At 51.7% G+C, this 16805-nt stretch overlaps 7 protein-coding genes across 7 annotated transcripts; 4 read left to right on the top strand and 3 right to left on the bottom strand.

Moving 5' to 3' along the window:
* Nucleotides 1-1721: 1721 nt before the first annotated feature.
* On the bottom strand, nt 1722-2912 carry SCP_0411260 (Lactamase-like protein; the record flags this gene model as incomplete). Its single annotated transcript, XM_027757853.1, has 4 exons — nt 1722-2650; nt 2703-2727; nt 2788-2820; nt 2877-2912. 4 exons carry the CDS (start codon nt 2910-2912, stop codon nt 1722-1724), a joined length of 1023 nt encoding a protein of 340 aa, XP_027613654.1.
* A 395-nt stretch (nt 2913-3307) lies between these two features.
* SCP_0411270 (Pre-mRNA-splicing factor CWC22) lies at nt 3308-6503 on the top strand (the record flags this gene model as incomplete). The annotated part of the gene is made up of 6 exons (XM_027757854.1): nt 3308-3372; nt 3428-4055; nt 4515-4911; nt 4963-5243; nt 5295-5780; nt 5838-6503. The coding sequence occupies 6 exons, from the start codon at nt 3308-3310 to the stop codon at nt 6501-6503; spliced, it is 2523 nt and encodes an 840-aa protein (XP_027613655.1).
* A 379-nt stretch (nt 6504-6882) lies between these two features.
* On the bottom strand, nt 6883-9547 carry SCP_0411280 (predicted protein; the record flags this gene model as incomplete). The annotated part of the gene is made up of 13 exons (XM_027757855.1): nt 6883-6942; nt 6999-7309; nt 7363-7441; nt 7494-7549; nt 7607-7712; nt 7763-8113; nt 8164-8396; nt 8452-8589; nt 8641-8729; nt 8792-8969; nt 9022-9195; nt 9248-9309; nt 9360-9547. The coding sequence occupies 13 exons, from the start codon at nt 9545-9547 to the stop codon at nt 6883-6885; spliced, it is 2025 nt and encodes a 674-aa protein (XP_027613656.1).
* Nucleotides 9548-9962: 415 nt separating this feature from the next.
* SCP_0411290 (hypothetical protein) lies at nt 9963-10898 on the top strand (the record flags this gene model as incomplete). The annotated part of the gene is made up of 3 exons (XM_027757856.1): nt 9963-10016; nt 10068-10263; nt 10342-10898. The coding sequence occupies 3 exons, from the start codon at nt 9963-9965 to the stop codon at nt 10896-10898; spliced, it is 807 nt and encodes a 268-aa protein (XP_027613657.1).
* An 816-nt stretch (nt 10899-11714) lies between these two features.
* On the bottom strand, nt 11715-13894 carry SCP_0411300 (hypothetical protein; the record flags this gene model as incomplete). The annotated part of the gene is made up of 3 exons (XM_027757857.1): nt 11715-11899; nt 11947-13282; nt 13340-13894. The coding sequence occupies 3 exons, from the start codon at nt 13892-13894 to the stop codon at nt 11715-11717; spliced, it is 2076 nt and encodes a 691-aa protein (XP_027613658.1).
* Nucleotides 13895-14878: 984 nt separating this feature from the next.
* Nucleotides 14879-15834, top strand: SCP_0411310 (hypothetical protein; the record flags this gene model as incomplete). The annotated part of the gene is made up of 4 exons (XM_027757858.1): nt 14879-14935; nt 14994-15212; nt 15269-15538; nt 15598-15834. 4 exons carry the CDS (start codon nt 14879-14881, stop codon nt 15832-15834), a joined length of 783 nt encoding a protein of 260 aa, XP_027613659.1.
* Nucleotides 15835-16180: 346 nt separating this feature from the next.
* On the top strand, nt 16181-16372 carry SCP_0411320 (hypothetical protein; the record flags this gene model as incomplete). Its single annotated transcript, XM_027757859.1, has 1 exon — nt 16181-16372. The coding sequence occupies one exon, from the start codon at nt 16181-16183 to the stop codon at nt 16370-16372; it is 192 nt and encodes a 63-aa protein (XP_027613660.1).
* Between the last annotated feature and the right edge of the window lie 433 nt (nt 16373-16805).

Genomic DNA, 16805 nt, shown 5'->3' on the forward strand with positions numbered 1-16805 from the left:
ATATGTACTATTATATGCTATGCCATGTCAATTGCTCGAGGTCTTAATGCGTCGAATTGTTGAGTAAGTCGTTGCTAGTAAGCCAATGGGGAAGACGACTTGCCGCAATTGTCAATTCTTTTCGTTCACACTGGGAGGCGTACCACTGGAGGCAAAAGTGGATATTCTGCCTTGGAACAGTGTCTGAACATCCAAGGAACAGATTACATTTTTGGACATGTCACATGTTCTGAACATGGTAAGGAACATCTAATATGTCTCGCACAATGTTCCATTGGAGAGCATGCTGGAGACATGTTGCATATACCATTCTGGAACATATAATATGTCTCACACAATGTCTCATTGGAGAATGTCCTGCAGACTTGCTGCATGTTTCATTCTGGAACATTTATCATTTTGCTACTATATTCTGGGCTTGTCTCTTGGTGCAATATGCTCTGTATAATAAGGATTTCCCATGGCCAAACACATTACATTTCTGGCCACCGTTAATCTTCAGAACATTGTGAGAAGATGTTAAGTGCTTCTACTCCAAACATACAAGATGTCCTGGGCACCAAAAACATCTGCAGTACATGTATGATACATACTAAAATCATACTAAAATTTTACATGTACTGCAAATGTTCTTGGTGCCCAGGACATCTTGTATGTTTGGAGTAGGAGCACTTAACATCTTCTCACAATGTTCTGAAGATTAACGGCGGCCAGAAATGTAATGTGTTTGGCCATGGGAAATCCTTATTATACAGAGCATATTGCACCAAGAGACAAGCTGTTGGAGGTGCGGATTAGCAATCCGGCATCTACGGAAAGGTCCGGGAAAGGTCCGTAGGGTTAGGATTAGTAAGGACAATGTCTCGAGAACAGTCTGGTAGTTTCTAGTCTTTTAGTTTACAGTATATAAGGAGCTCAACAGGCTTCTATGTAGTTAAGCCAATTTCTATCCTCTTCCACTCGTAGCCCGAGGCGCAGTTGCTTACACAAGCCCAGAATATAGTAGCAAAATGATAAATGTTCCAGAATGAAACATGCAGCAAGTCTGCAGAACATTCTCCAATGAGACATTGTGTGAGACATATTATATGTTCCAGAATGGTACATGCAACATGTCTCCAGCATGCTCTCCAATGGAACATTGTGCGAGACATATTAGATGTTCCTTACCATGTTCAGAACATGTGACATGTCCAAAAACGTAATCTGTTCCTTGGATGTTCAGACACTGTTCCAAGGCAGAACATCCACTTTTGCCCCCAGTGTACAAAATCTTGATGGGTATGACATGAACAAACTAACACATTATATATGCATTATATATTAGGCATCCAAACAATTGACCAACGATCCTGCGAATGATCACCGTGACAGTGTCGAGACGCTTGCCGCCGATCTACTGATACTGGCTGCGCTGCTGGGCAAGCGAACACGTTTGTTATTGAACTATGCGCGGACCTGCATTCAGGGCTAGCTATGGAGCTTGGGATTCCTAGCATCGTATAAAAATTGCCTTCACAGATTCTGCTTCCGCCATAGCAGATCTGTGGTTTGCACTGTCCCGATAAGCAGATTTACACCGCGCTCAAGTCACTACGATCGGGAGCTAGGGCAAAGGGACAACGGTGCCGGAGGAGAATAACAAATACTCAATAATGCTGTGAGAAATATCCACCCATCTAAAACCAAAGTTGTCAACGGAGTAAGAACCACGGTAGTTATCACCCTATGAACTCCCATTCCGTATCCTTACCCACCCCGCTCAAATACTCGACCCTTCCCTCGGACTCCAGCTTGCGCAGATGCAGATCCACGCTGTGCGCCGCCGGCTCCCACAGTGACCGCGGATAGGCGGAATAGATGCTGGATACGAGCTTCCACGTAGTCCACGGGTTGTCAGACAGAGACGATTGCTGCAGGGCAGCCAGTATCTCCTCCTCCCGTTTCACCCTGTGCTGCAAATACACAGAAACGTGTTTCAGGCCGTCAGAGGCAGCGGGGCCATGGCCTGGGTAGACAGTGCCGTATCTCGGTCCCGTGCTCGAGTCGCCCTGCCCGAAGTCGATCATCTTTCGCAGACTGGCCATGTACATCCCGAGGTCCTCGAAGACGGCACTCCCGTATCCGAGCACGGTGTCTGCGGTGAAGAGCGCGCGGTCTGCGGGGAAGTAGAGGCAGAGCGAATCGAGTGTGTGTCCTGGGGTGTGCAACACCTGCAGGACGGACAGCTCCGGGTTCACCGAGGCAGTGGTGACTTGGAACGTTTGCGAATCGTGAATGTCGTGGATCGGACCACCCGAAGGAGCAGGGGTGTATGAGCCTGCGGGTATAGAATCGAGGATGCCCTGCAGTCTCGTATCGGGGGACGGGAGGGGGAGCTTGTGGATGCGCGGTGGGTGAAAGGGGGAGGAGCTGGCGGCATGCTTGTCGCCCCACAAGCGTCGGAGTAAAGGCAGTACTAAAGGGAGGCCACCAGCATGATCGTGGTGCTTGTGTGTTACGATAATGTCTGAGACGTCCGGTAGATCGACGGACTCCGGCTCGACTTCTCGGAGTGCACTCTCGAGCACAGGTATGTACTCTTCTCGGCCGTCGCCAGTGTCAATGAGAATGTAGGGGTTATGCTCTCCGACGAGGTATGTATTCGTTCCTGCATACCCCAGATCAGATTGCAATTAGGCGTGATGAGCTATAGACCATGCCTTGCAAAGTAAACTCCCCCGGATTCTAAACAGTTATTAGAATACATGATTCGAGGCATCCGGTAGCAAGAATAGTAGTGCACACCTGCCCAAGAATTCTGACCACGCTCTTGCTCAACTGTCCTCGGAGCACTGGGTTAGCGTAGATCTCCCCAAAAGCGATAATTTCAGTACCCTTGTAACAGAAGGCAATGCATGTAATCCCTCCATGCCTGACGGTCAGCGAGACGATGTATACTCGTCCGACGATTGACAGTCTCAAAGATGAATACAAAGGTTTGTAGATAGTAGATATATCTCAACACCACAGTCTGATCGCGGTGGGGGGGTTGCTTACTTCACGAAGGATGTGCCAGCGTCGAAATCGATTGGGTCGCTGTCGGCACGTCTAACCAGCTCTTGCATCTGCACGACAAAAGCATCAACTTATGCCCCCCCCCCTGCTATGCACCGGCGTATGACTAGCCGTCTCTGGTTAACAAGACTCGGATGAGCTCACTCCACCTCACACAACGACGCCACCTCCCAAAAAGGAAGGGATACAAATACAGTCAAATAATCTTGCTGGGTGTGAGTCGTGCTCATCGTCTAGAACAGCGACCACGATGGCAACTGCAGCGACCCTGACCCCTACGACACCTTCGGAAGGTCCGTACCAGAGAAGAAAGAGGTATGTCTCCTCATGCGTCTCTGTTGCGTACACTGACTGATTGAATGTCACGAAGGTCTCGATCGCGTTCACCCGAAAATGCTGAACAGCCTCCCACTTCCCGGCGCAGGTCTCTGTCGCCTCCACCAAAAGCGCGCCTGGTCGAGCTTCCAAAAGTTAACGACGCTGACCCCGTGCGGCGGGCGGAGCGGGAGCGGGAGGTGGCAGCGCGAATGGCCGCGAGCGAGCTGGAGAGGATGGAGAAGGATAAAAGCAAGGACAAGGACAAGGAATCCGATGCGAGGGCCGAGTTCGCAAAGCTTACGGGTACGCGCTCCGGCGGGGTGTACATGCCCCCTGCTCGCCTGCGTGCGTTGCAGGAGGCCGCGTCCAAGGACAAGACCAGCGCGGAGTATCAGCGACTCTCGTGGGACGCCCTGCGCAAGTCCATCACCGGTATCGTCAATCGTGTCAACATTGCTAACATCAAAAATGTCGTCCCCGAGCTGTTCGCGGAGAACCTCATCAGGGGACGTGGCTTGTTTGCACGGAGCGTCATGAAAGCGCAGTCGGCCAGTTTACCATTCACGCCTGTCTTCGCGGCACTCGTGGCAATCATCAATACCAAGTTACCTCAGGTTGGAGAGTTGGTGCTGACTCGGCTGATCAGCCAGTTCAGGCGGTCATTTAAGCGGAATGATAAGGTACGCCTTCTTCCTCATTTCTCTAGCATCCCATACTCGCTCTTCATGTTCGGCATCCTGGTCTCTGGAGGTGTGTGGTATGTTTTGGAATGCTCTTCCACTTTTCGAGGCGTTGTTGCTGGCGAATGTGACTTCTCGGCATGCCAGGCTTTCAGACTTGTCTACGAACCACGGCGGTGTCCCGTAGCTCGCAGTCTCTGCAGTCTGTGTGTGAGGACTGCATCGTCTGAATTCTGAAGCACGTCTACCCAACTTGAGTCTACGTTCTATTCATCGCACAGATGTGGCTTAGGCATGATCAACTAGGGTACAGCCAGCTAGAGATATCCAGTTCTCGGCTCACTGTGTCAGTGATTTGCTCCGAACATACTACACATCTCCACGCTGTCTAGCTGACTGCAAGATACCACTTTTCCTCTCTGACTCAATGCCGATTCTTACTGACTCATGGTGCTGCAGATTGTGTGCCACTCTACAACAACTTTCATCGGCCATCTGGTCAATCAAGGCGTCGCACACGAAATCATCGCTCTTCAAATTCTCGTATTGCTGCTAGAACGTCCCACGGATGACTCTATCGAGATTGCTGTGGGTTTCACACGCGAGGTTGGTGCGTTCCTGGCGGAGAACTCGCCCAAGGCCAACGCTACGGTGTTCGAGCGCTTCCGTGCGGTCCTGAACGAGGGCTCCATCAGCCAACGTGTGCAGTACATGATCGAGGTGCTCATGCAGGTGCGGAAGGATAAGTACAAGGACAACCCTATCGTTCCGGAAGGCTTAGACTTGGTCGAAGAGGATGACCAGATTACGCACCAAATTCAGCTCGAGGAGGAGCTGCAGGTGCAGGAGGGGCTGAGTAAGTTGTTGCCTTTGTCGTTGTGTCCCTTGTATCCTAACTTTCTGATAGATATCTTCAAGTTCGATCCAAATTACCTGGAGAACGAGGAGAAATACAAGGCGATTAAGGTTGAGATCCTGGGCGGCTCGTCGGAAGAGGAGTCTGGTTCGGAGGAGTCATCTGATGAAGACGATGAGGAGGCTGTGGAGGAACAGGCTGGGATCGAGGACCGCACTGAGACGAACCTGCTCAATCTTCGCAGAGTGATCTATCTCACGATCATGAACGCATTAAATTACGAAGAAGCGGTGCATAAACTGCTCAAGGTCCAGATCAAGGAGGGCCAGGAGGTAAGTCGACCGCATGGATGTCGCATGACTCTCTGTTGACCCTTCTGATAGCTTGAGATGTGCAACATGATCATCGAGTGTTGCTCGCAGGAGCGATCGTACTCGACGTTCTATGGCCTGATCGGCGAGCGCTTTTGCAAGCTGAACAGGGTGTGGAACGAATGCTTCGAGCAGGCGTTCGAAAACTATTACACGACGATCCACCGGTACGAGACGAACCGACTGCGGAACATTGCGCGGTTCTTCGGGCATCTGTTCGCGACGGACTCGATCTCGTGGGTGGCGATGTCGTGCATCCTACTCACGGAGGACGACACGACGTCGTCATCGCGCATATTCATCAAGATCATGCTGACCGAGATGACCGAATCGATGGGCGTCAAGACTCTTGTGGAAAGGTTCAAGGATGACGAGGTCAAGCGTGCCTGCCAGGGCATGTTTCCCATGGAGAACCCGAAGAACACGCGGTTCGCCATCAACTATTTCACGAGTATCGCGCTCGGAGCTGTCACAGAGGAGATGCGCGAGCACCTTAAGGTGCGTTGGTCGTCATTTTATCTCATTACAACCTTACTCACCGCTGCCTGTTGACAGAATGCCCCGCGACTCATCATGGAGCAACGTCGCGCGATGTTGGAAGCAGAGTCTTCGTCTTCCGATTCTTCATCCGACGAGGACTCGGACCCAGATGACGACAGCGATTCAGACACAGAAAATGACTCCGAGTCCGATTCAGAAGACTCCAGGCGCGGCGAGCGACGACGCCGCTCGGAGACTCCTCCGAAGAAGCAAGTGCGCGGCCGCGGAGACTCATACTCTCCCCCGCCGCGAGGTAGCCGCCGGTTTCGCGACGATTCGCTCTCGCCGCCCCGACGTGACCGTCGCTCCCCGACGCCGCCCGTGCGTTATCGCAACGGTGACAGAGAACAGGAGAGAGACAGGGACGAGCGGGACGACCGCTATCGCTCGCGCCGCGAGACTCCGCCGCACCGCAGGGATTACTCCCCGGATAGGCGCGATAGGGACAGAGATCGTGATCGCGACCGGCGCGACCATGCGCGTTATCCCCCGCCTTCGCCGTCACCCCCGCGCCGTTCGCGGTATGACCGTCGTTCGCGCTCGCGGTCGCTTCCTCGCCGGGATTATGATAAGCGCGACGACTATAGGCGAAGAAGGAACGATTCGAGGGATGACTCAAGAGAGAGGGAGCGAAGGAGATCAATCTCAAGGGAGCGATATGGGCGGGATTCTCGGCGGTGAACGTACCATCTGCGGCTGCTTGCGACCATTTCCCTAGCGCGAACACGGTGATGGGTGGTCTGCTTTGTGATACGTGTGTACTGTTTTACTCTGTAGGGTTTTTTTCTGTACAGCATGTCGTCTGCTTATGCGTTGCTGAACTGAGGACGCCTGACGAACGAATAAACGACAATTGACAACGCTGCATTAGCCTCGCTCGTCGTGACATAGCGCAATGCTAGCAGGCTCGGCACAAGCTTTTCCAAGGAGTCGTCTGTGTGCCTTCGACCATCTTCTACGTAGCATCTTGACTCGGCTGGACAACCAACGTGCTGTTGGCTGGGCGGCGCCACGGGTATCCACTCCACGAAATATGCTATAGAATGTACGTGAACTTTCATTACAATGCGTCAAAATTGATATGATGCGAGGCTCGTCTCCTCTCGAGTTCGTCTTCCCGCTGAGAAGTCGAAGTGAGCGAGGCATGACAACATAAACGCCCCCTTCGCTACGCACCTTCTCATTGAGGTGGAGAACGAACACTATCACCGCAAGCACCGTCATGGCACCGATCACCGTGACTGTCACCCAGGGAATCCACTCGCCCGGCCGCAGATAGAGCTCTTTCCTCCACGTGTCGCCCTCGATCGGCGGGATGATCACGACCTTGGAGTTCGGGATCACCCCCTCCATGTTGATATAATGCTTGTCCGAATGTTTGGTAGAGCCAACGAACAAGTTCTCAATGTAGTTGTTCGTGCGGCCGAGGCCGAAGTAGACGTAGGGTGTGAGCAGCGATTGATACGAGGTCTGTGGGAGCTGGGCGACTGTCGAAGAGGTGAGCTTGTCTATCTACAGAGTTTTGTGGGGTAGAGCGCACCTTCTGCTGCAGATCGACGACCAGAAGTATCGAGTACGGTGTATTTGTATGTCGCACCAGAGTAGCTCACGCCGAAAGGCTGCAATTGACTCAGCGCACTGAGACTCAACAGTCATCAGAAGGGAACATACATGATAAGAACCGTTGGGTGACTTGCACAGTCCGCTTCCACATGCGCCATTCAGCGCTGCAGGACATGGGTTAGTATAAGTTATTTGTGGGATAGACATGAGTTTGCACTGACTTATGGCCTTGAGGAAGAACGCATCGTAGTAGAAGTTGTTCTGCACGAAGAGAATGTTGCCCTCTCCCTGCTGGCCGGTCCGTTGCACCATGATATCCAGCGTTCCCTAACAAAGTATTAACAATTGATCAACCGCTCAGACAGAGCAACACTTACATCTTCATCCATGTCCAGGAACGCGACAGACCGTGCGTCTTTCACATTCTGCAGCGGCTGGACGCCCTTGTGCACTGGACTCCATCCCCTGCGGGCCCCCTTCGTGCTACATCCCGCGATTCCTGTTCCACATGGAACAGACATTATTAGGTGAGGGGTGCTGGCTTTCTCCGAGCTGGTGGTCGAGGAGGTGATTGCGAGGATGTCAGGGAAGCCATCCTGGTTGATATCACCAAGTTTCAGAGGCACTGGGACTGCAGGCCTTTGCGTTGTGTCTAAAACGAGCAGAGAAGGTGGAATCGAGCCGCGTGTTGGGGGGAAGATGTCAGAGATAGGAATGCGAGCAAAGGCCTGTATTATGGTATTGGTCTACTGTATGACTTATAAGGGGATGTGCGTACGTTGTTGTCACTGCTTTGGCTCAGGTTGAAGCGGAAGTCCGGGTCGGCAGTGCAGAGTTGCTCTGGGGGACGACACACGCGCTTGCCCTTCTGAATAGAAGGAGTGGTAGCAGATCTGCAGAGAGGTAGCTGGATGTTGTATGCAATATTAATGGCGCAGTTCGAGCCCATTCCCGTAGTGGATGATACAGAGGAGCAAGTAGTGAAGACCATGTCCATGGTTCCATCTCTGTCTGTAAATAAGGTGAGTCCCGACAAACCGGCGGATCAACTAAACGATATACATACCAATGTCACCGAAGACTACCGACTGCACGCCTGGGGGAAGACGGCCAAGCTGCGCAAGCGTGAATCCGTCATCCTTGTTGTTTACCCAGATCTGGAAGTACTTCGATCCGTGGCCCTCATCACATACGAGAAATATGTCTGATGAGCGCGTGAGTTGTGTGTATGCAACGTAAAGGTGGTTAGACGAACCGGCAAGACAATCCCCATTGAGGTCCACCGCAGCATTGCTATGAGGGTTTGCTAATGTACATTGCGCGCCATTGAACTTAGGATCGACTCTAATGAAATATATTCGCATGAGATCGACATGTACACACAGCGCACGTAATACTTCACGCACATCTCGAATATCGGTGAGTTAGTTTGTGATGAATTCCACACGTTCTGCCACACTTTAAATGGAGAGTTCGACGACTGCGGCGCAGGTATGCCGAACAGGTCAATGTTCAGGTCACCGTTAAAGTCCATTGGCATCGGTTGTGCTTGTATCGAAGGTAGTGCAGACACCGGAGTCAAATCTTGTCAACGATTTAATAAGCCGGCCGCGAACAATGAATTGAAGAAGCTCACTGAATCCACCTCCCGACGATGCAACATACAGATTGATGGCAAGCTGACTCGTAGCTGCGGCTTGGCTCATGACGAGTAAATCCAACTTGCCATCATGAGTGAAATCACCGGGAATGACGTTGTAGACTTTCTGTGGGTGTCGGAATACTGCTGCCTTTCTGAAAACGAAATCCTCTTCAAGACATTATGAAAGTGTCAGCGCATTAGGTAGTGAACGTCCACTTACCGTGATTCCACAGATATACTGACAGCGTACGCTCGTCTGATCCCAGTGCGAGCAGATCCAAGCTTTGTTTTGTCGTGATTATCATCTCTACCAGCCGTGAAATTACACTCACAATTGATCGCCGTTGAAATCTCCAAACGCGATAATTTTGTCGACACTATCCACCCCCATAGAACCTGCAGCTATGAGTGCATTACCGCTGAACCTCTTTGGAGAAAACGGCCAAATGGCACCAGACGGAAGAGACAGAAAGATGAGAGTGGCAATTCCGGCACGCAGTATCGAAGCTATTTGTTTCATGGAAGATATCGTTCTGGTACCGGTAAGACAAGATCAATGGCGAGCGACTAGCGCCTCATATGCAGAGAAGAATTATTTGCGGTAGACAAAACGCTGTAGGTGACACAATTTATGTTGCTATCCGAGCGACGATTCAAGTCGCTGCGGCCAGTGGCAGCGGGTGAGGATGAGAATGCTGACCACGTGTCTACCCGACGCTCAGCGCTTATAGTCAAATTTCGGCTGTCTCCGACCCGTGTGGCTTGCCGAACAATCCCAAATTTGAACACAGACAAAGGCAAGTGTATGGCACCGAATGTTCTGCCGTAGCAACACGTGTGAGGACAAGACTTTCACACGCTCGTTCTTGCATAAATACGAAGAACTTTGTTCACTGGCAAACGCCCTTCGTTGTTCTTCCCATATCTGTGACGCTATGCCATCTCATCCGGAAGACAGTAATTCTCCCAAGCCTATGAGACGTTTACGTGTCAGTTATATTTCCTTGCCTCCGTGATGTACATTATTTGACACTATACAGGGTTATGAGACGATAACTCAGGAATCCTCTCCAGATGAGCCGCGTGATAGCCACTCTCTAAGAACCAGTGAAACACTGGGGTCGCAAGAGGCCAATTCTCGGTCTTCGATTCCGGCTGTTGTCAATGATCAGCAATCCATCCAAGACTCCGTCGAAGGCCACACTCAAGCTGCGAAACTTGATTCTGATAGTGGAGGTATGGATATCATGTCAACTTCTCAACGTCGATCTCATTGAAATGCTAATATCTTTGCTGTTATTGTCGTTCTGCTAGGCGAGGTCTCCTCTGAATTTCCGCGGCTTTCGGAATTGCTCCAAGTTCTCCCGCTCGAGCAGAGCGAGACTGTCACCGGTTCGCTGGGCGATTGTTTCGAGTCGGAAACTTCAGCTAAACGGGCATCGTCGCTGCCGGATGCCTCAAGCACATCTTTGGGAGTGCTCGACGGAGTGCTCAAGGCTTTTGAAGATTCTCCGCCTCTTCCAGTGCCACTTTTGGATTTACCGCCGGAACCAGAACTCTCACCGAAATCACAGCAGCTACTGGAGATGCCACTTGACGAACCAGTCTTTCCTGCTTCAGCTGCTAACCTCTCGCGGCTGCGAGTCCCTTCAATTTCACGCCCGCAGCGATTGTCTGTTCCCCAGCGTGGGGGAGATCGTGAGAAGACTCCACGAGCGCAATGGCTGTCGCCTCTACAAGACGAGTCCGACTGTTCGACACCTATGCAAGGACCGTCCGAACGCACACCTATCGGGCCTCTTCGGCTGCCACCTTGGTCGCCTCCTCGTGCTTACGGAGGAACTTCGTCGGAGAAGAAGGCCACTCCTTAGACTGTTTAAAGCATAATTTTCACCATGTATATTTACACCAGTATGTAGTGGACGTCAATGTGCCCCTGTTATATGCAGTCAATGACTTATACTTCTTTGGTATTACGCGCTCCTCACGTCCACGCCGTAGTCCATTGAATTACCAACGGAAGCTTGCAGATATGTGCAGGCCTTGGGTAATAACATAACAATTGATGGTAACATTCAACTATGCAAGATATCTAACAGCAAGTGACTAGGTATACAACAACTCTAACACAGCTCTAGATACAATATACATACAGCATAAGAGCGCTGAGGTAACAAATCAAGACATACGTCCCCGTAAATATGTCGACGTCCGGGAATGCGCCCGCCTTCGCTCCCATCTAACGCTCGCACCATACATCCGCGTGCTCGTCCAGCCCATCTTCGCCCAACGCGACCGGATAATCCTGGCGTGTAGGATAGTGCACGAAGCCATTCATTTACCTGAACGGACGATCGGCCCTCCACTTTCCCTTCGCCCTTCTCCCTTTAGTCCTGGGGTCTTCACCCTCTCCCTGCGCGACTTCCGCGTCATTAACCATAGCACGTTGCGGGGATGGGTTGCGTTCCGAGCTGCTGGTACCAGGGGTAGCGACCGACGCGGCGGATGAGCCAGACGCGAACTGCGGGTTGACGTACCCTATCCGACGGGAGGAACTGTCCTCGTGTTCGTTCGTGGGCGAGCTGGAGGACGGGGCCGGACCATGAGAGGCAGGGGAATCGGATGGAGACGCAGTGGCCGTGGGTGGAAGTGGGTATCTGAAGTCGAATGTGGATGCCGCGAACCCTTCACGTTGTGGTATGTTGGCCTTGGGAGTTGCAGGGGAGGAGCGGAGGGGCCTCTGCGGGACGGGTCGCATGGGTCGTGTACTGCCGGTGTCCGGGATTTCGACAGGAGGCTTGGATGGTGGCGTAGTGGCCGTCTGCGGAGATGGGTATCTGAAGTCGAACGTAGTTGAATTGAAGCCTCCGCCCTGGGGTATATCAGCTTCGGGTGCAGCAGGAGGAATGCCAACGGAACCTGGTGAGGTTGGCCGTTCGCTAGGCAATACGAATGGTCCCGGGGAAGATGCAGCAGCCGCACTCCTAACAGATGAGGAGGGTGGATGGTATGAACATTCCGCGAGTGGCGAGGAACATGGCGATGGAGGTGCAGCATCAGTATCGTCGACAAAAGTGCTCGGATGCAAAGAGGAAGGTAAGAAATCGTCCGCAGTATCCATCGGGGAGTAGCGACCACCAGCACTTTCGCTGACCTCGGAAGGCGTTCCGCATATGGCCTCATCGCTATTTTCCGAGGACATGTCGTCGTCTTCAGAAAGTGTTCCCCAGATGGCCTCATTGCTATCTTCATTATAAATATCCCGCATAGAAACACCTGCATGGGCAGCACTACCGCCCTGCAAGGAGGGGCCATCTTCAGGCTGCAATGGTTCGAATGTGTGGCTGTGGCTCTGCGAGAACGCGCCGTGCAACGACTGCGGGTTGCTGTCGCATCGTGGGACTGGCCAAGTAGTGCGAAGTCGACGGGGCGACGGTGGCGGTGGTGGCGGTGGCGGCGGCGGTGGCGGTGGCGGTGGCGGTGGCGGTGGCGCTGGTGGTGTGGTGGGATTGGACATGGTCGGGTAGGGACGGCATGTTATTACGCGGAACTGGCAATTCAGCTCGCCCGACTTGATCGCGCCATGAGGCTCCAGCCATCCATGCCTTGACTTGAAAAATATCACTTGAAGTCGGAACCACTTCAGCGTACCTCCCACTTCGGCGGAGACGACCAAGATATAGTTGAGATATGAAAGCCCGAATGCGGGAATGACGTCACTCTCTATTGTTTTGATGCGGTCGCAACTGTGCACGTTGTGGGATTTTCTAAGACTTTCCCGCATCTTGTTCAAGTCCGTCTCTCGGTAGACAAACTCCAGGCCCTCATCTGTCGAACATGATGATAATAATTCATCCGATTGAGTCTCGTCGATATCATGGGAGTCCGCGTTCGGATCTGCTGGTATAGGGTATTCGGAGGCGATAGAGGGTATATGAGCCTCCTGGGTATCGATCTGCGGTACTGACAGGTGCGGAACACTAAGAACTGCGAGGGAATTAGATGAGGATGCATGAGGCACAGATGTAGAAGGGAGCTCTGCTGGGGACGTGGTGTGGGGTATCGACTGCGAAGAGACGGCATAAAATGGTTCAGACGATGGAACTCTTCTAGGCAGAGTTGATTCCGACTGCGCGCGACGCCTCGTATGACGGGACACAGACACAGGGCGTGGCGACTGAGAAATTCCGGATGGTGAAGCATCAGCGATGGTGGTCAAAGAAGATGCATTGATATTCAGGAGGAAGCACACTTCCTGCACGACAACAAGTCAATAAAAGAACGATTCCAATAAAAAAATCCTTCTACCAACCTTACTGAGTCCGCCAAATGTTCCTGTACTCGGGTCAAAGTCCTCGATCAACGACGAGCTGGATGAAGTAGTCGTCTTGTTCTTGAACAAGTCCCAGATAATGAGACATATGATTATGTACACCATGGCCGTGGAGAAGACAGCCCAGAAACACTGTTCGTGCTGCTCGTGTGAAGGACGCCGTTGGTGATGTGGGGCAACCCAATCTTGCAAGAACGCCCATCCGCGCACGACATGACTGAGCCATCTTCGCAATACGTACTCCGCTAAAGGTGTGGCGTCGTCGAAAATGGTGGCAGTCGGTGTGAAGCCATCATGGAAAGGACGTGTAGGGAAGGGGCGGGATGGGTCAATAGTCCAATACTTCTCAGTGGGGGAGCCGAAAGGTACCGAAGAGAGGAGTGGTCTAGGGAATTTGAACCAGTCGCTGGAGCCAAGAGTCAGAAAGCGATGGAAGACTTCGTGTGTGAAAGCGTCATGGAGTACGCGTTTGATAGCGATGGCGAACATACGAAGCACCGTCATGAGGCCTATCACCTCGAGGGCGTTCGACATGGTGGTAGTAGTGGTGGTGGTGGTAGTGGGTAGAGCGAGTTGGTTCCGGATGAGGCGTAATAAGGGTTCCAGAAAAACAAGGCGCCCGTCGTGTTATTGGGGTAGTTGAAATATGCGGTGCATACCTCGAGGCTCGAGGTGCAACCTAACGCTTTAACGGAGAAGCTCCCTCCCATCGTCATGCTGACATCGTAAAGGGATCGGGCTATGTCGATTCCTGTTCTATTCAGAATGTCAGCGGACTTCTGTCAGAGGTCCTCCACAAAGAGATACTCACGTTTGATTATGCTCATCTCTTAAGGTGGTCCTACGCTTTGGTGTGGCGTAAAGCGCACCACAATTGTGGTTCACCAATGATGGAACGCGGAAACACAATTAGCCATTTCTAAGATAAATGGATTGGAACGCAAATCCGAGGTCGCACTGCATCCTAGCACTTCTCGAACGCGAATCCACTTGCAGTGGTTGACGGCTACATGGGCGCGTCACGGAACACAATGACCATGTCTCAAATTGGCAAGTGGAAACGTTGCCGCTGGCGCGTGGCAGTCGCGTGGCCCAGTGAATACATGCCAGTGTCACGGTATGATACTGCGGCTGGAATTCTTCATCTTGCTGCCCATCGACGCGTGTCCGTTACAGTCGTTGACGTGACATTGCTCTGCTTATCCGGTTACCATGCTACGTCGTTTGTGATGTTGCGGCGTGGCTTGAGCGAGGCGCTTTCTCTTGTCCTGTCTATCTGAAATCTGGAGCTGATGCTTACGAGCAAGTTAAACCTTGTCGCTAGGACCGCACTTCAGCACTGATCGGGAAGCTGGTCGCTAAGCGGAGCGGGTCAATAAGGCACAATGAACATCCTCAGAGTAAGTTCTCCGTAAGCTGCTCCCCCAGCTTATATATTCCAGCATCACCAGTACTTATGTCCCTCATCAACTCGACCAAAGACGACGCGACATCTACCCTTTTCAGACTCCAGAAGCTATGAAGGACGCAGTCCTACCAGGCAGGATTCGGCGGCAGCGTTCGTCTTCGCTTCCAGTGAGTCTTTTGTATTATATATCTGGCGATCATTAACCGTGGCACGTATGTGGAGCAGTGTGACTCCAATTCCATCAATCCCTTTAGGACTGAGGAGCGTGTGCAACAGCTAGAACATAAACGTAGAGTTGTCAACGTGAATACGGTGCTCCGTGAACTCCCTGAGTTCCAGGCTTTGAAGGTCCTCCTTCTGAGCTCCCTCCTTCAGCATATCGAGAGAAAGGGATGGAGTGAAATCAACGGGACTTGTGAGACGGATATACGAATCTACAGCCCTGTGCGTGTCTTATTTTCTGTTTCTTTTACCAGAGCTGAGCAGGCGAGATCTCACAGGTACTCAAGATATATCCACACGTTGTGATTGTGGCCTCCGAGAATACGGTAAACATTAGCCTTCTTCGAAAATGTGGCGACTCTCCTGTCTACTCTCCATCACCCAAGCTGCTCATTCTGTCGGAGATACGTCCATTTCACTTGGTCGTGGTGGTTGATGGCGAGCAATCAGACAGCCACCGGAAGGTAGAGTATTTAGGGATTTATTCCGCACACAATCCCGACAAGTCCCTCAGTGTCTTGTGTTGGTATCGGTTCCTGTCGAAATCTGTGCGTATCTTTATGTTCCTAACTATCAGAAAGTCTGACTGTGCGCCATAACGACATAGGAACAGTCCAATATGGGTAAGCTCTCGATGGCTCTCGAAAAGACGAACCAAGAAGACGAACCAAGCCAAGACCCTGAGTCAGACAAGCAACAGGCTCTGGAGACGTATCTTCCATTACACATGCTCTACCTGGAGAACATCGGCTTAGGCTTGGAGCCGGCTTTTTGGCTTGCGATTCAAGATGAAGACTCCGAATATGAGATTGTTCAGAACGAGGAAGCACCTGGTGATTTGTGAGAGGTTTCTACTCCTTTTCTGATAATTTTCTTTAGATGCTTTGTCAGGGTAGAGAGACCCTGTTATGTATTTATATGTCATCCTGACGTCGAAGCGCGATTAGTATCTGATTCGTCTTGCTGTAGGTTGCTTGAACGGCTCCTCGATTCTGATGCCAGCCAAGTTAGTTGACCATTGAAAGCTCAAGGACCGGAAAGTTGCTGCGCGTTCTTCATGCACTCCACCGGTGAGGTTATTGATGAGACATTCCTGTGCGCTCATCAATAGACGGATACATAACAAGCTCTTTTTCACAGTGCGCCTGCCTCGTAGCTGTGCCGTGCACAGATAAATTCTAAGCGTAGACATGACGCCCCACATGGTGCCTGTTGGGCTTCGTTCTAACAACGACCTCGACGGTAACGCATCTATCGTCGCTGCCATGGAGCCGTACGCTCGTCCATGGCGGATTGCTCTGGACTGGGCGACAGGATACGGCGAACTTTTATCGTCCCCTGAAAATGAACACCATTGGCTCATTCCTCTTGCGTGGATCTGAAAGAGTAAGGAACCGTGACGACCTCGTGGCGTTGAGAAACGTTACCTAGATCTCCGCAGCATTGCTTTGGGCTGCTTTGGATTGCTTTGCCAAAACGTGTGCACAGCATTTTGTCGATGCTCCGCCCGCTGGGTATCCAAGCGAACAAAATGTTATTGTTCCTCATCACGCATTCAGAACGTGATTCGCAGACAAGGCAACAGCACTCATTCTTGTGACCACATTGCTTGTGCCACCTATACTTATAGTCTCTCTTACCTGATCTTGCTCAGTCAAACTCCAACCCAACCCCTCGCTTCCTCTATTCACAAGATCGAACTATGCCAGCAGACAGGTCGTCAGCAAAGAAACCGGTTTCGCTCTCGCGCATGTGTATCACACGAGTGCGGCCATCTTTATCTCTGGCCGCGACTCAGGTTCTCGATTCCGCCTT

The sequence above is a fragment of the Sparassis crispa genome (genome assembly GCF_003851025.1).
Source record: "Sparassis crispa DNA, contig_000003F, whole genome shotgun sequence".
Taxonomy (NCBI): Eukaryota; Fungi; Basidiomycota; class Agaricomycetes; order Polyporales; family Sparassidaceae; genus Sparassis; species Sparassis crispa.